Source organism: Oreochromis niloticus, linkage group LG2, assembly GCF_001858045.2.
Source record: "Oreochromis niloticus isolate F11D_XX linkage group LG2, O_niloticus_UMD_NMBU, whole genome shotgun sequence".
Lineage (NCBI taxonomy): Eukaryota > Metazoa > Chordata > Actinopteri > Cichliformes > Cichlidae > Oreochromis > Oreochromis niloticus.
In genome coordinates, this window is record NC_031966.2 from 9,151,694 (window position 1) to 9,175,036 (window position 23,343).

The 23,343-nt window shown below is 42.1% G+C and overlaps 1 protein-coding gene across 5 annotated transcripts in view; it reads left to right on the forward strand.

The window, feature by feature from the left end:
* LOC100695038 (transcription factor COE3) overlaps window positions 1-23,090 on the forward strand; it is a 145,860-nt gene extending 122,770 nt beyond the window's left edge. For 4 of the 5 annotated variants that reach the window (XM_003447623.5, XM_005453249.4, XM_025909787.1 and 1 more), the window contains exons 12-16: window positions 7,912-7,977; window positions 8,638-8,812; window positions 13,331-13,513; window positions 16,718-16,807; window positions 18,970-23,090. In XM_003447623.5, coding sequence (XP_003447671.1) covers window positions 7,912-7,977; window positions 8,638-8,812; window positions 13,331-13,513; window positions 16,718-16,807; window positions 18,970-19,001 — 546 coding nt within the window. In that variant the 3' untranslated portion in view covers window positions 19,002-23,090. The remainder of the gene's footprint in view (window positions 1-7,911; window positions 7,978-8,637; window positions 8,813-13,330; window positions 13,514-16,717; window positions 16,808-18,969) is intronic. The other variant, XM_005453250.4, reaches the window with a different exon arrangement.
* The last annotated feature ends 253 nt before the right edge of the window (window positions 23,091-23,343 follow it).

A 23,343-nucleotide genomic window follows, 5' to 3' on the forward strand; every position in this document is an offset into this window, starting at 1 on the left:
TGCAGGTCCATCCATATTTTATAGAGATCAGTGGGGCGGCGGCTGTATCTGTAGCTCTGCTCAGGGTGATTTATCATTGTTAAGGCCGCTGTCTGATGGCTTCTCCTCCAGGGTCACGCTGATCCCTGTTCGCCTCGCACCTCCTCAACCACGGAGCCAGCCCCCTGTAATTAAGCCCCTAGAAACCAAATGGAAAAAAGAGAGAAAGAGGTAGGAGGAAGAAAAAAGGGGAGGAATATGTCAAGAGATGGACAGAAGAAGGGCAAGGGCACCAAGGCCACGAGGGTGCAGTCTCCAAGAGGGTTTTTTTTTTAACAGTTATTTGGGAGGGAAACGAAGTACAGTAAGAGTGATTCCTAGTCTTAGATAAATTTTGCTCATATACCACTACAAGTTAAACTGCTTTAAAATATTTAACTGTGAATTTTATATCTTCATGACGGCGATATACAGTAATTTGTAATCCCCAGAAGCCCTCTTCGGGGGATTGAGCCGCGCTCATTTAGTCACTTTTGCTGACATTTTACACATTTTTTGTGAAGTTTTCAATTCTGAACTGAAGTTGTAACACAGTCATTTTCAAAATGTAACTAGAATGTACAAAATCGACTAAAAGTTTTTTTATATGACCCGAAATGAGTGACCAAGCTGATAAACACACCAGCAAAGTGTTTAACAACAAAAGCAGACACATTATCGGAGTCTGAAGCTGTATACCAACAATTTACCTTTATATATTATATTACCATCAATCATTAGAGATGAGAAATTTCATTATTTGTCAGGGAAAAGGACTGTTAGTTAAATATTAAATATCAGTTTACTGTTTATTATTGACGGTAAGGACAAGTCTACTGGAGTACTTCCTCACTCACAGTTCAAAATATAAATCTTTATTTGCCTTACGCTCGACCACAGAGCAGCCTTCAGTTCAAACTGAAACAAGCAGTTTCAGCTCCTCCCTCTTTACACCAGCTTCATTTCAGATTGGCTACTTCATGTCCTAACATGAGGAATATCCTCACTAAATGACACCAAACATAGAAAAATAGTATAAATCTGAAAGTTTCCAGCAGCCTGATCCTTTGGTTCAGAGGGATTACTGTGTATACACTGACGTCTTAATTAGAAATTCTAGTCAAGCTCAACATGAAAATCTACCTTTTGAAGAGGATGACAGGAAACAAAGAAAAGCAAAATATTTGCCCTTCATTACTTAAATAGAGAATATGCCTGTATGCTGATGATGTGTTTCTCCACAGCAGAATAGATCCACTTTAAGTAAAAGCATGTATGTTTTAATATTTCACGTCTGATAAAATAAATGTTCTGTAGCGTTTACTTACTTTAATTTACTGAGAGACAGCGCTAGCCAGCTGATCGTCTATACTGGCTTCTTTTAGAGGAAAGAAAAAATGGCCTCAAACCTTAAAAACAAAGGAGTTGCTTCCTGTTGGCTGCTCTGTGATACAGCGCTGTAACATGTCCACATGAACACAAACACACACCTACACAGGAGCTACGGGGAGGTTTCATGTGAAGAGAAGCACGAGTCTCAGTGGGTTTAATCAACGCAGCACTGAGGAGGAGGAGGAGGAGGAGGACCCACCTCGTTCTGGACTCACTGATGATGGTGAAACCCTCCCAGACTGAGATAAACTGGTGTGAACTGGAAAGCGAAGGTGTATGTGTTCAGCTGTATCCGTCTGCCTCCCGTGGTGACGTTTGCATGTCGTTGCCATTATCATGTTTGGTGGTTCTGTATATTAAAATACAAGTAAGATTCAGTGATAATGTGACTGAAAGATGTTTGATCTCGAATTAGAATTTTCTTTAGTAAAATTGGTACATTTCAGATATGTCAGAGGTCACAGACTCGCGCTCAATAATAGAGCTGAAGCATCTAAATAGTCTTATTGGTCCACTGCTGTTTTCCTTTTTGTCAGAAGCAAAAGTGAGCAGCTATTTTAGGAATATACAGTTAGGGACGTGGCCTCTTTGACATGGTGACACAGGCGGCTGTACCTGCTAGCTGTCTGCTAGGCTTCACCTCAGCTAATTAAGTCCCTGAACTGGACCTGTGGACCATGTTTGTGCTGGTGGAGCATGACTAATAAGATTATCTGACCAATCATATGGCTGCTGTGAGGTTACTGTACTAACAGACTAGCAAGTAGATACCTGCTAGTCATCTTAGTTATGGTTACATACAGTCCACAGATGCAGACAATAACAAAGCTAGTTACTGTTAGCTGATAGCTTAGGACTCGCCTTTCGTCTAAATCTTGCGGCTCCAAAAACCAAACATAGCAGCAAAAAAGTTAATGTTTAAAAACAGTGGTTGACATGACAGTGTCTGTATCAACTAACACTTTGGTTATGAGTTGCTGATAATCTTCCACAGAGGGACAATCCAAAGTGCAGGAATGTGTTTTCATTTCCTCACAGGAAGTCTTCACACCATTCTTCTCTACACATTTTAATTGCTGTCTCTTCATGAGCTGAAGTTCATTTATCTAATCAGATGAACATGAGCAGCCTGTTTTTGAACTGTCGCAAACAAACGTTTCATTTTAGGCGCTGCTAAAAGGCAAAGAGCCATTCCACTGATTTTACCCCCACCATAAATAAATAAATTTTATGTAGTTACGATGTCGACCACTGTTTTTTTTTCCTTTATTTTTTATTTATTTAATATTTTTATGCATCTAAAATCAATTATAAGCTATTTCTTTTAGATTTTTTTGTATTTATACTTTCTAGACGCATTCTTTTGTTCTCTATATCAGTTTTTATAAATATATTTTTAAAAATATTTTTCATTGACTTATTTTCACGTTTTTTTTCTCCAATATTTTTATGATGTTTTTGTATTTTTTCCCCTTTTTATTCGTAAATTCCCATCAGAGTCGCAGTTATCGAAGTATTGTAAATCAAATGTAGTGAAGTTTGATGAAACGGCGACTAGCACATTGGAGCGAGCGTCTGAGCAGCCAATCATTAACCAGCCAGATGTTCGAGCCCAATGATCCAATCAGCTGCCTTCGTCTCTCAGCTGTTTCATATGTCCACTTAGCCTCCACCCCCCCCACTCCCCACCATCCATCTCCTTTCAGCTGAAGGGAAACACCCAGAGACCCTCTTCATCCTCGTCTTCATCTCCCATCTCTCCTCTCTCCTCCATCTTCTCCCACATTCCCCACACTCCTCCTCCTCCTGCTGGAGGTGTGGGTCAGTGATAAGAGATGATGATGATGATAACTGGGAGCCAGTGCATTACCGCATCGATCGGGGCCTTTCAGCGCCGTTAAAGCGCCCGGCGCTCTGATTGCCGGCACTCGCTCTGACAGGAATCCGATGGCGCTGTCTGTGTGTGTGTGTGTGTGTGTGTGTGTGTGTGTGTGTGTGTGTATGTAAAGGGTGTGGCCTGGCCGCTGTTAGTGTGTGTGTGTGTGTGTGAGATGGTGTGAATGAGGATGTATGGCGGTGTGGCGTGGAGTCAATTAGTTGCTCCGACAGGAAGAAACAGATCGAGCAGCAGGAGGGAGGAAATCTGATCCGAAGGAGGAAAACAAAAGAAAATAAACAAAAACAGGAAAAACCGTTTTCATTCAGTCAGCAGGAAACACCAACTCTTCTTCTTCTGTTCATGTTTGTTCTGCTTCCTCCTCCTCTTCCTTCCTCTTTTTATTCTTCCTGTCATATTTTCCCTTCATCTTAATTTTTCTAAAACTCCTCCTTTTTTTCTATTTTTTATTTTGTTCTGCTTCCTTTGTTGTTACTTTTGTTCATTCTGTCTTTTCCTCTTCTTCTGTTTTTATTGTTCTCTTTGTTTCTCTCTGTTTTCTGTTTTCTCTCGTCCATCTTTTTCCTTTTGTGCCGTCTTGTTCTCTTATTTTTTTCCTCTTCTTCATCCTTTTTTCTTCTACTCCTTCTTTTACTCTGTTTCTCTCTGTTATGGTTTTTCTGTTTCTCCTCCTCCTCTCTTCTCCTTCCTCGTTCTTCTTCTTGTGTTTCTTCTTTTGTTACTTCTGTTCTCTACTTCCTTTTTATGTTCTGTTTCTCCTCCCGTTTTCATGTTGTTCTTTTCTCATTCTGAGTAGTAGTACTACTAGTACAGCACCTAATTCACAAATCACAGAGAGCCCACCAACAAATGAACAAGTGCAAGTACACACTCACACACTCACACACACACACACACTGAGCAGCAGCGAGGCCTCGGAGGCGTCATTAACTTGAGAAGGCTGTTGTGTCTGTCAGAAGCTAATGAAAATAGAAGGAGGACACACACACACACACACAAACACACAGACATGCAGAGCTGCTGAAGTCTTTTCTGTGTGTGTGAGGTTTTAGTGTGTGCCAACTGTATATTTAACGTGTGTATGTTTGAGTATGTACGGTTGTAAGTAACTGTGTGTGTGTGTGTGTGTGTGTGTGTGTGTGTGTGTGTGTGTGTGTGTGAGACGGGCAGCTGCTGCTGCGTGGCGTCTCGCTGCCGCAGCCGAGCGAAGGAGACATTAACTAACTTCTGTTTTCTAATGGAGATTAATGAAGCCAGAGGACCAACACACACACACACACACACACACACACACACACGCAGAGAAATGCACGCACATACATACATAAAAACACGCACAAAGAAATGCACACACACACACACACACACACACACACACACACAGAAACACACGCTGGCAGAGATGTGGTTTCACCTGTCCGGCTGATTATTTGGGGTTATAGTTTGAAAAAGAAAAAACCAGGGGAGCTGGAAGGAAGTAGGACAGGAGGGAAGGAAAGCAAGAAAAGCAATGAAGGACTGAGGAAAGGAGAGAATTAAGGAGTGATAGAGAGAAGGAAAAAAGAGAGAAGGAAAAAAGGAAGACAGGAAATAAGTAGCAAAGGATTCGTGCTTCCTATCTTTCTTCCTAGACAGCAATCTAGGCAGAAAGGTGGGAAGGAAGAAAGAAGGAGCTAAGGTAAGAAAAAAGATAAGGAAGTAAAGGTAGGAACCCAGATAAGGAAGCAAGTCAAAACGGAAAAAGGAAATTTGGAACAGTTAAGAAAGGAAGGAAGATGGACAGAAAGAAAAGTAAGAAAGAACAAGGGAAGGAAGGAAGGAAGTAATATCAGTGAGTGGAGGATAAAGGAGGAAAGGGAGCAGAAAAATAACATGAGGAAATATTAGGAAATGAAGGAGATGAATAAGAAAAGGAAAGAGGGAAGGAAAGACACCATGAATGTAGACAGGAATATAGAAAAAATGAAAAGAAGGGGGAAAAGGAAAGAAAGGAAGGAATGTGGAAGACAGGAAGGAGGGAAGGAAGGGAGAAAGGGGATGACGCAAGAAAGAAAAAGCAAAAGCAGTAGGAAGAAAGGAATGAAAAAGATGAAAGGCAAGAAGGTAGGAAGATGGGAAGGAAGGAGGATAGGAAAAAGGTAAATGAGATGGAAAAGGAATGCAGAGGAGGACACACAGAAGGAAAGACAGTAGGAAGGAAGAAAAGTAGACATGAGAAAAGGGAAGGAATAGAAGCAAGGAAAGAAGGAAGAGGGGGAGAAAAGAACAAAAGCAAGATTTATGAACCAAAGTTAAAAAAGACAGACAGTAGGAAGGAATACACGAAGTCAGGAAAGAGGAAGATGGGACAAAGGGAGGAAATAAAGGAGGGAGGGAGGGAAGAAAGGAAACAGGGAGCAAAGAGAAGAACGAGCAGAGCTCAACAAACAGCTGATTCTGGTGTAAACAAACAGTGATGCGTTCAGTTCGCCGTTCGAGCTTCAGGTCGAGGAAAAAAGCGTCCGCGTGCTGGACCGTCGCCCCCGAGGTCATCGCCTGTCGTGGGAAACGGAGACCTCCGTGTGTCAAAGGCCGGTTCGCTGCCAACTCCGAGGAAGCGCTCTGATTGGCCAGGGAGGGAAAACAAAGCGCGTCTCTGGAGACGTTTTTGTTTAGAAGCTGCGGCTCCAGCAGAAAGTTAAAATGCAATAAAAAAACAGTAGAATCCAAAGTAGAAATCCCCTTTAATCTCTGCGTTCTGCAGTGAAACTCGACAGAAATAAGAAGACGCAGATTTGAGCGGCAGGAGTGATTCGGGCTGACAGCCGCGAGACGAGGGAAACGTTTCTCCTCGGCGCCTTCGACAGCAGCTGAATCTCTAATGCTGAGTTCAAAGACGCGGTTCAGGGTCAGCCGCACATTCATAATCACAGGTGGAAGGAGCTCTCGCACTCCTTTACTTCATATTAGAGCTGCACCGCTGCTCTGTGGAGGGACAGTTTAACGCTGCTGAACAACAAATTGACAAATTTCAGCCTCAAGTAAAAATAACCGGAGGTCCGGGAAGTACACCGATCCGGTGACACGCCAGAAGAACGTCAGGAAGCTTTATTCACTTTAGTTCAACGCATGAAATGTTTGTCTTTGTTCTCATTGTTTCAGGAAGCCTGCTGAGGGCACCAGACGCTGCCATTAAGCTGCTCTTTGACCTTTTAAAGTCTGAACCATGATGACTCGATGACAAATTAAAAAAATAATTATTAAATATTAATTTGCGTATATGAGTTTTAATTTGTATTATATTTGTGTATTTTTTTGCAATTTATTCATATTTGTTGTGGGAAAAAAGTCTCACTGTTGATGTCAAAGTCTCAAAAAAATCAAATATACTAGAAACAGTGAAGAAATAAAAAGGGCAAAAAAGGAAACAATAACTGATGAAAGGATAAAAGCAAGGAAGGAAGGACAGGAGGAAAAAAGAAACAGAGAAAGGGGAGAGGAAAAAGGAGACGAGGGAACAAAAGTGAAGGAAACCTGTGACGTGCTGATGTCAGCGAACCTTTCAGAGAGGGGTGTAGGTTCTGGGTCGGGAGGAGGGGGAGGCGCACGGGGCCGAATCTCAAATTGACGTCAGTTCCCGTCAGTTTCCTCGCCACCTCGAACCTCCGGGAACAGCGTCTGCAGTGCGGTGGGAGCTCTGATGGCTGAACCTAGAGAGTGGCAGCCGTCACCTCCTCCTCCTCTTCCTTCATCACTTCACGTGAAAAACAAGCCTCCCTCTCTCTCTCTCCTGCTGTAATACCTCAGGGAGATCCAGCAGAGGCCTCCACCTCCCCACTGCTGCTCCTCTGGGACTCCACACCTCCTCCTCCTCCCTCTGTCAGCTGATCATCCTCAGGCTTTCCTCTGTCTCCATTCAGCACTTTGTTTACATCACCTATTTTCCTCCCTTGTTTCCTTATTTCACCTTTTACCTTTACATTTCCCTTCCTCACTTCCTCACTTCCTTCCTTCCTGCATTCATTCTTTCATTAATGGTTTTTCTTATTTCCTCACCTTTCCTTGTTTCTTTCCATCCCTTCTCTGTTTCTTCCTCACCCCCTTGTTTCCTCTTCTGTTCCTTCTTGTTTCCTTCTGTTGATATCATTTATTTATCTCCCTCCATTTTTATGTTTTTACTTGCATTTTTTTCTGACTTTAATTTTCCTTAATGTTCCCTTCATTTTGTTTAATTTCCTTCCCCTTATCCCTTATTTCTTTCCTTCTTTCCTTATTTTTTTCTTCCTTTTTTTCATCCTCTATTCCTTTTTTTCTCCTGTCTCCTTTTCTCATTCCTTATTTTCCTTCTCTTCTTTGGTCCTTTCCTTCCTTTCCTTTTTTTTACCCATCATCCCCTCTTCTTGTGTTTGTATTCACTTGTTTATCAGTGAGATTATTAAACCCAGACTCTCAGATTGGACGCTTCCTCTCCTGTGGGCTGATTGGAAAACGTGTGTGTGTGTGTGTGTGTGTGTGTGTGTGTGTGTGTGTGTGTGTGTTCGTGTGAAAATGGCTTCCTGCTGATTCTTCTTCTGTTCTCCTTGTGTTGTATTTTCTGTTAAATCTCCTTTTTTGTCTTTTTTCAGGAGGTGCTGCTGAAGCGAGCGGCCGACCTGGTGGAAGCTCTGTACGGGATGCCACACAACAACCAGGTGAGGGAGCACCTTCACTTTGACCTTTGGCCTCTTCAAACTCAAACACATGAGGATCAGTGAAACATCCCATCACAAATCTCAATATATATCTCAGAAATAACTGATGAGTAATGATAAGAAAAATGTAATAGTGAGGCTCTAACGGAGGACAGAAATCTCAGACTCCTGAATGAAAAACTGTGTTAGACTTCATATGTCACCTAAGCCAGGGAATCCCTGCATTTACTACACTGACAGCTTCCCCTGGGCCATTCAGACAATTAACTAATGCTATCCCCCCACACCTCACCCCTGCCCACCCACCTCACCAATCTGAGCCATGCTCTGAGTAACCCTCATCACTCATTTTGTTCTCCAATCTGTGAGTTCTTATGTTTTTGTATATATATGTCCAGACAATCACCTTCTACTCAACTGCAAACATCCATGTGGGGTTTTACTAAATTTTTCAGTGAATATTTACGTTGCTAACACTTCAATATGACATAAAAATGAGAGATTCAAAAAATCGAAAACTTCAACATCATCATACGTCCCGTGAACTCTAAATTTAGTTCACTGGTGGGAACCGCAGAACTGAGATTCACTGCTTTCCAACATTTTAATGCCAACAGTGACTCTTACAAAATAATGTCCTGTCCTCCCCTCTGCTCGCAGGAAATCATCCTGAAGCGAGCGGCCGACCTCACCGAGGCGCTCTACAGCGTCCCTCGCAGTCACAACCAGCTGCCGTCGCTCACTGGCTCAGCCGCTCACTCGGGGATGATGGGCGTGAACTCATTCAGCAGTCAGCTCGCTGTCAACATCTCCGAGGCCTCGCAGGCCGACCAAGGTGAGAGCGCGCAGCTACCCATGATCCTCTAGGGAGGGGGTGGAGGCCTCATGGTTTACGCTGCATCACAAGTGTGCTCAGTAGACTGCATTAAAGACAAATGGAGGCCAAGTAGACTTTGTTAGAGACCAGCAGAGTTGACTGTCCACTTGAATCCAGCAGAGACAGGGAGTTCAGTATAGTTAAGTAAAGTCCAGCAAAGTTTTCAGACACTGCTTCCATTAAGAGTCAGAAAGATCAAGTGATTCTTTAGTTCAGTAGAATATCTTGAGTCCAGAGTTTGGCAGACTGCAAGAGACTTTAATAAAAAGCCCAGTCAGATTTAGTGCATTACACTTCTATGTGCGGTATGCTGCAGAAGTCAGGGGAGGTCAGTGGTCTCCGGTCCACAACTGCTAAAGTTCAGTAGATTCCATGCAGCCTTCATTGGATACAATTTCATTAAAGTCCAACAGACTTTAATATAATTATGTACAGTTTAGTAATGTTCATTAAAGACCTAAAGATATGTCAGAGCCCACTTTTATTAAGAGTTCGAGAGCGCAAAAGACCAGTGGACTTGGGGGAGAATTCAAATGGCTTGGTACTCTAGTGACTCAGATGTCAGTAGATTTCAGTAGAGTTTATAACACTGGTCTCAGATGCGAACAGTAGGCTAACAAACACATTAGCAGAGTTGAGTCAAGTTCAGTAGAGTCCAGCAAACGTTTTTAGGGTCCAACTTTATTGAGAGTCTGAGAGTTAAAGAGTCTTTAGAAGAGTCCAGTAGACTGGAGTGGTTTAGCGGACGTTAGGAAAGTTCAGTGGACATCATTGGACTCCAGTAGACATCAGTCCACTTTAAATTTCTGTAGAGTCCTACAGGCTACTTCATTAGAGTTCATGAAAGATTGTATGACTTCAAGTTCACACATCTCTTTCAATTATAAAACTACACATTTTAGTTTGAGCTTCCACAGATTATCAAAGGGCTCTACAAAGTTATTTTTGTGGACTATTTTCAGCAGCACATGCATTCATGTTTATTGTTTTAATACCTGCTATCAGACACAGTCAAAATAAACAAGAGCACGTTCACTGAAGTGTTTCTACACGATTTTGGACATCAGTGGAAATCTGATATATCTCAGTTCTTGTTAGCAGATATGTTTGGTGGTGTTTCCACTGCAGCTCTGTGGGTTTGTTATCCTCAGTGTTTCCTTTCAGCAGTCAGTTCTGCTTCTGTCAGAAATGCTCAGGAAAACATGCAGCAAACAGCTTGTGAACGCGTCGACAGGAAGCAGATCGAGCTGCTTTTACTCCCCGGACACCCCCCCTCCACTTCCACCACAAACCATGGCCTGGTTTTCCCATCGGCCCGGCAGCGAACACCTTACAGGAATCTATGAGGTCATGGGAAACGAGGTAGCAGCCATGCTGAAAATTCATAACTGTGGTCCAGTCGGAAACATTACACCGAGGATCTAATGCCGTCCTCCCCGCTGTTATGAAGTATGAAATGGCTCTGTGTGCCCCTTGCAATTATCCACCGTGATTAAAACATTAATAAAAACAGCAGCTCCCGAGCCCAGACCTTATCAGGCGGACGAGGCAGGTAATTTACAGCTCCAATTCAGCTCGGCCTGCTCAGCATCATGTCATCCTCCTGCAAGATGAAGGCTTTTTCCTCTGGAGTCTGTCTTTGTCAGAGTTTATAGGGTCATGAGGGAAGTCTGATACCAGGAAAAATACCCAAGAATCTAGTTTAAAAAAAACAAAAACATGTTTTTACTTAACCGCCCACTTTCAGCCTTCTTTATAACTTTGCATGTAAAGCTTACAGAATCATAGATAAGGCTTAATTTTTTTTTGAAGATGTATATTCTCACTTCCAAGTAAATTTCCTGAATACCTGTCGCCCTTGTACTACTAGCCGTAAACAACAGCAGCTAATGTTAGCTTAAAAATAGTCCACTAAGTGCTAATGCTATCAAACAACTGTTTCCCAGAGAAACACAGAGTAAGGACAGGAACTAGCACTGATGTGGCTTCATAGTGTTAGTGAGGAAGCAGGTTAAAGTTAGCTAACTGTTAAGTGATATGTAGGCTAGCAAGTAGTTTTTCTGCTTTGGCTAGTACTAAAATCAGCTAACAGTAGCCAGAAGAAATTGAGTTTTGTCTAATCAGGAATTTCAGCAGTCACAGGGCATTTGAGTCATAAAAAGATGACAAACTGCTAGCTATCTAGCATAGCAAAATGCTGTCTTTAGTAAATGAAGTTTGCTAACTCTCAGACATTGATTGAACTGGGCGGTTTATTTTAAAAATTAGCGAATGCTACAATTTTACCAGCAAAATATTCTTCCTGCATTGCTAAATTACAGCTAGCTAGCTAGGATTAGCTTGCTTCCTAACATTATTGCTATCATAGAGGCACTACCTGATGATTTTTGTTGTCAGTACACTGATACTCAGATATATGATATATATGCTGTTCTTTAAACTAGTATAATTACAGTACATACAGTAGAGTAACAGCAGGATTTTTCTGATTTTAGACAGAGAACCGTCATCTGTTTATACAGAAGGCAAAGAAATTAAAAATATAGAGCTTAGGTTATAAACACTCTGAAATCCGTTAAAGTGACAAAAACCGTATATAAATAAAGTTTTAACTGATAAAAAAGTTATTAACTCTGAAGGATCTTTTCTAGTCGTTAATTTTTGTCATTAAAGACGTCATAAACCGCCCACCCGCTGGTCCCCCTTACTGTTTACACAGTGAAATCCAAACTGTCCGTTAACCAGCTCATCTGCACTGCTCTGCAGCAAACACGTTTCAGGCTTCGGTGTGAATGAGCGCGCAGGATGTGACCTGCATCCGATCTGCTTCCCACGCCGCTGTGGCGAAATGGACAGGGAGAGGGAACGCACCAAGACAAACACCACCCAACACTCAGTCCATTTGTTAAGGCATTATTTTTTTTATTAAAGAACAATCCTTACATTTACTCTGAGTGCTCGGCCGCTCCCTGCACTCTGCTACTCCACATGTGTTTCCCATCGCCGCCTCTCCTCGCCCTCGTCCCTGGGCAGCGCTCCATCAGCCGCTCCTGCTGGGAATTGCGTTGGCCCAGAATGGGAAGTTTGGGGAAAGGGAAAGAGGGTGGAGGGTGAGGCGAGAGAGAGGGCGTAATGTGCTACTTGGCACTCTGTTAGCTCTGCTAAGCGAGCTCGTCCCGAGGTCGGTGGGAACTGTGGAGCCTCGGGAGGGGGTCAGAGGTCAGGCTGAGTGCTGCGGGAACATTGGTATTCAATGCATCTTGGATGAGGGTCAATCAGTGGGAGCATGGGGGGATGAGAGGGGAGAGAAGGGAGAGCAGAGGTAAGTAAAAAGCAGGGGTCAGGTGACAGATGAAGGGCAGACCTCGCCTGCAGGGAGGCGAGCTCTTCATAACAGGAGACCAGCAGTGACAGGCGGGATGATGTCACTGCTGAGGTCACAGCGAGGAGGTCAGCAAAATGCAGGGTAATTTGTAGGTTTTCTTACTATGTGAGTTGGCCTTTTGTCAAACCAGTTTTAGACCGCCAAACATTAACATTCCTGGGTTAAAAAAAGAGATTAGTTTTGTATTCTGTTTGTTTATTCTGAATAATTTTCTCTTGTATTGTTTTCACTGAAATCTAGTTTTCTGAAAAGTTTTCTGGGCATTTTTTGGTTGTTGTTTTTGAAAAATGACTTTTAGTAATGACTGAAGTACAAGATCATTATCAAGATCTTCTGTTTGTGGTGGTGATGAATACTGCTTTTCAGTTTCATATCTCTACCTGTCAGTCTGGTTTACCCTTACAGGGCTTCGACTGTGTTTTTGCATTTGAGAAAAACAAATAAATAAAAACTACTCACGCTCAGGTGGGCTAGGCTTAAAGCTGTTACGAGACCAGAGTCAGAAGGAGGAGGTTGGGGTGGAGAGAGGCTGTACAAAACGTTGTTTTTGGAATTAAAAGACAGATTTCACAGTGAACTCACTACTTTAGTCATTTGTCTGCTGGCTTAGTTGTTCTCAACCAAAGGGTCACCCGGTCAATCAAAAAGGTCATGAGATGATTAATGGAGTTAAAACCTGATAACATATTTGTTGTAAACATTTTGAGTAATTATATCTACTTCATCCTACACAGTTTAAAGGAGAAGGGGCTAAATGAACATTAATTGAGGCACCGCACCAACCCAGAATAAGAGAGAAGGATTATTTTGAGCTGGGAATCATGCAAAGCTACTGTAGCAGAGTCCCAGAATAACAAATGTGGAGCTGGAAATGCACAGCGTGGGTCCAGTTCAATCAAACTGTGTGAAATTTAGAGCGACAGTTACTCTTGGAAGGCGTCACATCTATTAAATGTTTTTTGAATTTCACTTAAAGTAAAGATTCATTTCTTAATTATCAAGTAATAATGAGAGATGATTGATTATCTATCCAAACACTGAAGTCAGCGTACGGACACATGATGAAGAGCTGTACTTCTTCCTCCTCTTAGGCTATTCCCGTAACTCAAACAGCGTGTCTCCTCGCGGCTACGTGCCGAGCTCCACGCCTCAACAGTCCAACTACAACACCATCACGTCCACCATGAACGGATACGGGGCGGGGATGACCAACCTGGGCGTACCTGGATCCCCCAGCTTCCTCAACGGCTCCACCGCCAACTCCGCTTACGCAAGTGAGTAATACGCTTAAATATCACATTAACGAAACCAAACCTCATCCATCCGGGAGGCAGTCAGCAGGAGGGATCATTTACAACTGTGGCTAAAATCAGACGCATTTATGCTCCAAAACACACAGCGCTGTTCCTGATACTCCAAATACCGATTAAAAAAAAAGAAATCTGTGCTTGCTGCTTAAATCTGCATTTGATGCCACGTTACCAAAACCTGCATTAAAGCTATGGACGCTGCTCGTTTATGTTGATGCTCTGCTGCTGGCTGATGTTTGAACTGAACCGGACGGTGGAGGGTCAGTTGAGTCATTAAAACAGTTAAGTCCATGTAATGAAGTGATGGGAGTTGAAGCTGTATTGGTGCATGTAGTTGCATGTGAAGGTAGCGGCTTAAGGAGATGTTGGAAGTGTTGGGTGAAGCAATAACGGAGGCTTAAGTATCCAAGTAACATGAAGAACCAGAAGGAAAAGTTTGAAAACTTTACAGTAAGCACAGGAATTAGAATAACCAAAGTCATTCTCAGCCAAGTAGGGGTTAAGGGTCGGCATATTTAGGCATTTTAAGGGACTCGGGAGCCCGTTAACTACTGAAAGCACCTATGATTATTATGGACTAGCCTGGGAAAATGTTCTCAGCAAGGCCAATATTTTAATTTTATAAAATTGGATCTGAACCAGAATTTCTTCCCTCACCTTTAGCCCACCTCTCCACCCACTGGTCTGGTTTGCTTTTATCTTGCTGAGAGAGAGAAGAAAAACAACAGCACTAAAAACGTTCCTTCATCTTGTCTTATGCCTCGGTGGAGGCATCATGTTTTAATGAAATCCAGAGTAATTATGAGCAGTGATTTGGCTAACAGCTTTAAAATGTTAGTAAAAGGCCAGAGGATCCGTCTCAAGTATGAACGTGACTAAGATACCAAGAGTTGTTGAGTGTTGGTACCTAGCTTAACACCACATTACCCAGTGTACTGGGCTTCGTAGCACTGATGATATACTCTGTATGTGGATTCGTGAGGCTGAAAATAAAACGACTTGATGGCAGATTGATGACGGCGTTGTGCACAGAGCAATACGAGCGAACAAAAGTGAAGCGTTTCCCGCTGCAGGAGACGAGTCGATGCTTCTGAGTCGGCCGTGTTATTCGTCAAACTTTACACTCGGCTCTGATTAACATGCCTGGAGTCGGAGCAGCAGCGTAGAAGGCGCAGGTGTGTTTTGGAGACTAAACTCGCCCGCGGGGAGCGCTCCATTGTTTTGGCTTCTGTATCAAAGAGCTCAGCGAGTCTCAGCGAGACTCGTTTAGAAGGTAGTGAGCTCAAAATGCGTCTCCTTGCCAGGTGATGTTGTCGTCCCTGGCGACTAAACAAAAGGTGGGCTCACATCTCGCCTGGCTGAGCTACAGTTTCCCGCCGCCGAGGGTCTGAGTGTTTGTGTGTGCGTGTGTGTGGACTTAACACTGCCACGCATTGTTCACCTCCTCCTTCCCTCCTCTGACTGTCCCCCTGTCCATACTCCTCCTCACCCATCCCCTCCACCTCCTCCACTAACCCCACTAACATCCTCACCGTATCCTTCATGCATTCATGCATTCACGCTTTGGGCCGAATCCATTAATATCAGCTGGAGAAAAAGGAACGGAAAAACAACAAGAAGGAGCCAAGGAGGAGGAAATGTGAGGAGAAAGAAGCAGCGATCCAGGACAGACTGATGCTTGTTGGCATGAAGTGATAAATCACATTTACATTCCCCCGCTTCATTTTACAGTTCCATGTTCAAATGCTGTCCTTGAATCATTACAGACACACTGTGGTCCATAAACTCTGTGGAAGCTCTTAAAGGAACAGCTCAACATTTGGACAGATGCGCTCCAAACTCTGCGTTTCAGAGACAGAAATTAATCCGCCGATGATTATGTATTCAGCACAGAGCTGGAGCCATCTGCCGTTTGTAACTTCAGGGTCGTGTCTGAGATTTTACTAGAAATTTCAGTATTTGACGGTGACCTTTGGGGTAGCAACACATCCACCGTTAAGATACATTTCAGAGTCTCAACTGCAAAGATGGCGGCTGATTTCAAACCTTCAGTGGAGAGTCCAGATGTGGTCAGCTTAGCATGAAGTTAGACGTCACATTACGTCATGCTTGTTTGACAGAGTGCACTTTTAGTCGTCCGACCACATTAACGTCGCGTCCTCATGATTTTCCCGGAAAGCTTCTCAACTCTAAAGTCACATCTTCAGTTTAAAGACTACTTTAGAGATTCAGAGGAACGAAATACTCAATTGAGTTAATCACGAGGAGGTGACCTTAAAGAGCTGGAGATGAGCAAAATATTAAAGATGTAATAAAAATTTAAAGGAGAAAGCACCTTAGCAGCAAATACATCTGACAAGTCTCCTGAAGAAGACGTGACTGAAGGCTTCAGGAGTTTACTTTAACTCGTTGGCTCTTTGGCTCTGTTTGGTTTAAATGCCGGGTCTGATCTCCGGAAAACTTCCAAAGAACAGATGTCAAGCTCAAGTCATCACTGATGGACAGCTCCGGCTCTGCACTGATCACCGATAGATGATGATCAATAAGAGCATCTCTAAAAATGTTGAACTGTTCCTTTAATCGGGAGTCAGCTGTAGAAGCAGCAGGAAAATTCAAAGCTGTTCGCCTAAAGACACACGAAGAGTAAATGAGTGGGTGATTTATTAAAAAGGAAAAAAGTCAGTTTACTGCATGATGTTAGACACCTGCCATCACACACACACACACACACACACACACACACACACACACACACACACCTGTGCAGCGTGTGTGGATGAAGCTGCTGCTGCTGCTCTCAGGTTGGTTTATTCCAAACAAGTCCTTCAAGTTATGGATCAACTTTGCCAGATGTGCAGCTGTTTGTGCTCGGAGCATGTTTGTTCCTGCAGACCTCGGCCCGATCTGAGGCAGGGACCCATTCTTCCTCCTCCTCACCCTCCTCTTCATCATCCTCCTCCTTTTCCCTGCATGATTCGCCTCATCTCCGTCCGATCGCTCACCTCCTCCTGTCTGTCTGCCTGCTCGTTACCGTCACGTCCTCCTTCTGTAGGACCCCCTCCCCGCACCTTCCTACCCCTCCTTCCCTTGTCTCCCTCACCTCCTCCTCCTCTTCGTCTACTCCCATAGGCCCTTATTCATTCTCTCCTGTCCATATGGTTTCTGCAGTCAAACAGAAGAGCGCCTTCGCCCCTGTCGTGCGGCCACAGACCTCCCCGCCCCCCACCTGCACCACCACCAATGGCAGCAACCTCCAGGGTGAGCATCCCACCCCCCGTCCCGCCTGTCAGCACCCCCGCCCCCTGCTGTCCTCCTGCTCGTGTCCCATCAGGACAAGCAGGTGGATGTCCACGCGGCGCCGCTGTATGAGAAGGACTCTTTCTGTGTTGCGTGTTGATTCCTGCTTTCACACACTCGGAGGTCAAAGTTGATCCATAACTTCTGGCATTTTGGGGAATTTGGAGCTTAAACTGGAGCATTTTTCTTTTATAGTTAATACCGCTGCAAATTTCACCCTACAAAGTATTTTTCCTCCATAACCGAGTCCTGTTCTTTAGCTTTTATTTGGCTCAGTGAAGTCCAAGAATCCGTCATAGATCTGTCTTTGCAGTCTTATTTCAACATCATCTCTCAGTTTTATCCAAATATTTTTACAACGCAGGCATTTAACTGATTTTACTTAACCTTTCAGCGCTTAACAGAAAGACTTTAACAGCAAATGCATATTTTGTGGGAGTGTGTTAAATGAACCCTAATTATTCTGGTTCCAGAGATCGGTGTTTACACGAGACGTATCTTAAATCTTTTCGATGTGCCTCTCAGGAAGGCGTTTTTATTTAAAACTGGAGATTTTTTCACTCTTCATGAAAAAACATATTTTAGGTCTTGTAATATCCACAGTTTTAATCACCAAGACGTTGTAAATATTTCTGAATGGGCAGCTTGAACAGTAAGAAATTTCATGATAAAACCTTTGTTATGTTAAAGTACAGTAAAGTAGAATTTTAGAAAAACTGAAGCTGCATCCGCACGTACTCAGCTAAAAAAATCTTTTGAATTCGCCTCACAGCATCAACAGCGTGCACCTTTATCTCCTGTTTTGATATCAAACTGTGCACCATGTTTGTGGGCTTTTGATTGGCCAACTTTTCTTCACAGTTAAGCAGAGGTGGCAAACGTAAAGATAGTCTGCACTTAAGTAGAAAAAAAGATACTAGTGTTAAAAAATACTCCAGTAAAAGTTGAAGTACCGATTCAAGTTCTGTACTCGAGTACAAGTAAAAAAGTACCGGCTCTAAAATGTACTCAAAGTAAAAAGTAGCTCTTTGGAGGACGTTTCTATATTTGTGGAAAGTTAAATGAACCTTGTGCTGTATTAACATAATAATAAAATAATGTCAGTAGATAGGAGTACAGACTTTATTTCATTCAAAATTTTAATTCTCATGAATATTCTCAGCTTGAATCACATCAGCAGAACATGAAGGGAAAAAGAAGGAAAACCAAACATAGCTCTGTTTCCTGTTGCTACATTGTAGAGGGCGACAGTCAGGGGTTAAAGTGGATTCAGCAGGTGGAGCAACCCTAAAATCGTCTGTAATGGCTCAGCGTGGGGGAAAGATTCATAACTCACAATAATTTCTATTCAGAGCTGCAGTAGATTTTCTGATTTAAATCCATCACAGTTCAGCAAACTAACCTGTTTATCCTGCACTAACTTGCAGCGGATTTTCCTGCAGCCTTTAAATAACACAGTCTCCCTCCGTTTGTTTTGCATGTCTCACAATATGTACAGACCCAGTATGTGATTTAAAAATATGAGGACTTACATGTGAGCTTTAAATGAGCAGTCCTTCCTTTAAGTCTAAGCTCTCGCCTCTCCTGTCCTGTCTTTTTTATCTTCATCTCCATCTCTGAGTGAAGCTCTCAAAACAAAGAAAATAACCCCACTGGCCCACTTTAACCCCTGACTGTGACACAGTTTTGCTTCTATCATCTGTTTTTATGCAACATCTCCTGGTGATTAATAAACAAACAGGAGTGACTCTCATGTGTTTCTCTTTTGGCTCAAATTGGTTTGATGTTGGGAAGGCCGCAGTGACGTGAAATAAAAACTCTCAAAAGTAATGAGCTTGTTTTGAAAATGCGAGGAAGAAAGCACAGGTTTATAAATGTAGGGAGTAAAAGAAAAAACTACACAGGTAAAGTACAGATAGCTGAAAATTCTACTACATTTTCTAAGTACATTAACGAAGTATTTGTACTTTGATACTTCCCACCTCTGCAGTTGGGCAGCGCTTTGCATTTTTACGATTCAGTTTCCAATCAAACTGAAAAATCCAGTGTATGTGTGGACGTAGCCTGAAATGCTCGGCGAGCATCACGAAACATGAGATCTGACTCAGTCTGTGTTGTTTCAGCCATGGCAGGTCTCATCGTGCCCCCCATGTGAGGAGGACTCTCAGCCAGGTACCGTCAGACTCCCCACAACCTTCCCCCAGCCTGAAACGCCACAACAACGTCCTTCCCATCATCCTTTAGACCGACCCGTCTGACCCAGAGTCCAAACCCGAAGAACTTCAACAATTCAGTCACCATCAGACGAGGACGTCGGTTCTTCCTGCAGCCGTTGCAGACACCACCGGCAAGCATTTACGAACCCGGAACAGGAAACCTCTGCAGTGGCTGCGGGTGGAGGCAGCGCTCGCTCAGCGTGAACTGTGGGTGGATGAAAGGTGTCTGCAGTACTGCATGTTGTGCTGAGATATTAAAGAGGTTACTTTGACTTGAGAAGTCTGTGGAGGCTGAACAGGTCTCAGATCAGTTCGAACCACTGTGAGACAGGAAGGAGGCGTGTCCACTGGGAGCATCTGTTCTACGCTAATCATCATATCGTGAAAAAACCCCAAAAACAGCCGAGTGGAAGGTGACATCTTCAAATACCTCGCTTTGTTCAACCCAAATTTAAAATGCTGGGGATTACTGTAAAAAATGAATAAATAAATAAATAAAAATCACCAAATCTCTGATAATTTTTAGCTAAAAAATCCTTGTAATGTTCCAGGCAGCTCAGTTTGACGCTGTCTGAAGCCCGCCTCCCTGAAAGCTTACTTTTCTTCTGATTGGCTGTCTTTTGGAAGCCTACAGAGGGGCAGCACCAAGTGCTTTTTAGCTAACCTAAACAAACTAGCGGATAATTTGCCTAAAACAGTAACACTCCCTCATCTAAAATGTTGGCCAACACAATATAAAAATATTTTAAAAATATAAAGAAAAGCAGAAAAGAGCTCTGTGTTTCAGCTGCAGATCTGATTGGTTCTCACTAGAACAAAAGCTCTCGGTGGACACTGACCCTGAGTCGGACCGAGTCCGGAAATCAGGAAGTAATCATTTTTCAAACTTGGAAGAACCGTCAGACGGTTTCCAATCAGAAACCCCCAACAAGCCCCTCCCCGAGGACCAGAGTCCTTAAAGCCCCCCCGATGAATCTCACGTCTCAGCGCGTTTTACTTTCTGTACCATAGCTTTTAATAATGTTTGTGTCTCATAATCTAAAAAGGAGGAAAGTGCAGTAATTTTGTAAGCTAAAGAAAGAATGAAGCATCCTGCCGAAGAGAGACGAGCAAATGTTCCACCAACGTTTGTCCGTAACACGTCGAGGCAGCCCAGCATTTTCAGCTTTTCTTTTTCTTTTCTTTTGGATGTCTCATTTTGAAATCCAGTACAATAGTTCTGTTTTGCAGGTGTGTCGAGTGGTAGATTTTAACCAGAAAAAGCTTGCAGCAGTTTTAATCACATTTAGGTACCAGATTTTCTTGTTATTCTTCTGATTGTGCTTATTTTATATGTATTTATAAAGTATGTTTTGGGGAGTTCTTTTGTGATTTAGGCCTGAATGATAGTCTCAAATATATATGTAAACACATTTGATGTCTTAATACCTTTTAGATATTGTAAAAAGAGTGAACAAGTGGGAAGAATTAACCCTTTTGTAAAACAAAACAAAAAAAACTCACGACACGGTCACCCTGTTTTTGAAAGCAGGACGTAAAACGACGCTTTCATCACTTTTGTATAAAAACGCTTTTCCGATATTTAACTTTTTGTAAACAGCATCGTTTGTTTCCCCTGGTTCTTCTCGTCTTTTGTGTATTATTGTGAAATGTATAATCATGGTTATTTCTTAATGCACTATTTTTTTGTTGGGGCACTTAATAAGAGCAATGTATCTTAGCAAAAAAGAAAAAAGCTAAAAGTGGAAAAAAAAAAAGAAAAAAGATGAAAGCTAGAGCGATATGCACCAATATGGGTTTTTTTCTCCTGCCATCCTGAAATGGCAAAAATCCTCGTCATGTGAAATTTTTATATCTCAGAGACTTATAATGTCATAATATCCCAGCACTCATTTTTTGAGGGGGGCGGTTTGGTGTTTAGAAGTCAGCATTTTATCCATCTGAATATTCGACCTGACCCTCGTCTTTGTGTTTTTTTCTTTTTGCTGATATTGACTGTACGGTTTCAAAACACGGCGAAGAGTTTCAAACCAAGTTTTTTAGGGTCACCGATCTCAAGGAAACGTCCATCGATGTTGGTGTTGTTGCCGATGGTGCTGTTCTCGTCGTTGCACACAATCTGGATCATTTACTTATGCAACTGCTCTCCTGTACTGAAATGCAAGCTCACCGCCCGCGCTGCTGTGGCAAAAGTTCAAAAAAATGTAAAGAACCAAGACTCGAGTTTGATGCCTTACGACCGACCACGCTTAAAAACAAAGTCTTTCTTTTATCCGACAAAGTTTTGGTTCCACAGCAATTATCAAAGGTTACTTTTGTTTGCTTTCTTGATTTGATGTCTTTGTCCCTCAGGTTTCCCCCCGAAATATATGAAAGATGCTCAACTGTACAAGCTAACCGTCAGATACTGATGGCTGAAAGTGTTAAAACTGCCAAATTACAAAGTGTAGAAGTTTATTCCTTCACCAAAGAGAAGAAAAACTGGAGACTGGAGTCAATTTGTGATTTAACGTCTGTTAACTACAAGAAATGACCCCAATAGAAATGTAGAACTATGAGATCTTTGTGTCAAATTTGATCAAAACACTGAAAATTCAGCTTGGTCTCATGGCAAAAAGTGAAATTGCTGAAAAAGTTCTTACGTTTTGGAGAATATGGACATGAACTATCACGTTTGTGTTTACAGCAAATATGACTTTGAAATTAATTCATTCACATACACATGCAAGTTTTGGATGGGCGCTTTGAAAATGCAGCCCCCATTTCTAAATTATTATTTGTTTAGTAAAATGTATTAAAATACAACTAAAGTGTAAAGGAAATACCAAAGAACGTAAACTTCTATCAAGGCTTATGTCATACATGTCAAATACATACTTAAATCTGGAAAAATGTCACTTTGTGTACGTGAACACAGCATTTTAGATATAACTGTCTTCATGTCAATGAACAAAGGAGAACATTAAGGTTCCTCAGCACGAATCCATAGATTCAATCTGGGGAGTATTTCAGAGAGATCCACGAGACTGTGAGATGAATAATTTGGCATAAAGATCTGAAATCTTTGGATTGTGATAAATGTGAAACGAAAAATTTACGACATTTTTTTTCCAATTCAAAAACACTGACAGTGTGACTTCTTCCATGATCATGTGACTAGAAGGAGCATAAAGTAATTTTATATCTATCGGCTTCTATTACGATTATAAAATTAGCATTACAAATTTACACAAAAAACAAGGTTGAAAAAACTAAAATAAGTTTCACATTGTTTAAATACTGCATCTTACTTTACAGAGAGACGATTTATCTTTACATTTCACAAGTTCTCGGAATAAAGTAATAAAAACTGTAAACCTCTCCAGTTTTTCCTTTTCGGTGCATTTGAGTAGTTTAAGGATGGTCAAAGAAACATTTTTTCCAAACTGACTCAGACTTACACAAATTTTATTTGTATTTCTTTGAATGTTAAAAGCAGAGTTGATGCAGGAATGTGAAGTCCAAATGATTAAACTTCTGACTTTATGCAAATCCAGCAGTTTCTGCACAGTGTCACCGGATGCTGTCATGTTGGCTTTTTGGTGGTATCTGTTCAGCGTCTTTGGGAAAGACCATTTATCAGTGATACTAATGAAGCCCAGGCTGCAGAGCCAACCTCCCTGATCAGTCCCCTCCAACAGCTCGCAGCTTTTCTTTCTCTTTTTGTCAGTCGCAGCAAGTTCGCTTCCCACCGTCTGGGTTTTAAACTGAAAAATAGACTTTTTTTATGTTTTACTTCAATGTGAAAGAGGGCAGAGGCACTGCATTTTTGTGAAATATTAAATATATCATCAAAGTATATCAAAGCACAATGTTTAATTAGTTGTCTTTAGGATACAAACAGGGGTGTCACCCCCAGGTTTTTTCTTTTTCTGTCTCTGGCCATGCTGTAAATAAATGCATGTCTTCTGTTTTTTGGTTTGTTTGTTTTTTTTCTCTGTGATCCAGTGCTTTTTGTACAGAAACAGTCTAATAAAGATTACATTTGGCTCGAAGCTGTCAAACTTAAGCTGATGTTCAAATAAGAAACGGGGGGGGGAAACTAATTATGGAGGCAGCACACACAAGTACCAGTAAAGCGTTAATGTTTACACACCTCACGAAGAACCTGGATCTGCTCTCAAAAAGATTGCATCAAAATTAAAAGCTTTCAAATTGCAAATGAAACCGTTCAAGACAGAGAAAGCAGACGTGTTCATTCACATCAGATAGATTTAAAAACAAAAGGAGTTGTTTTTGATT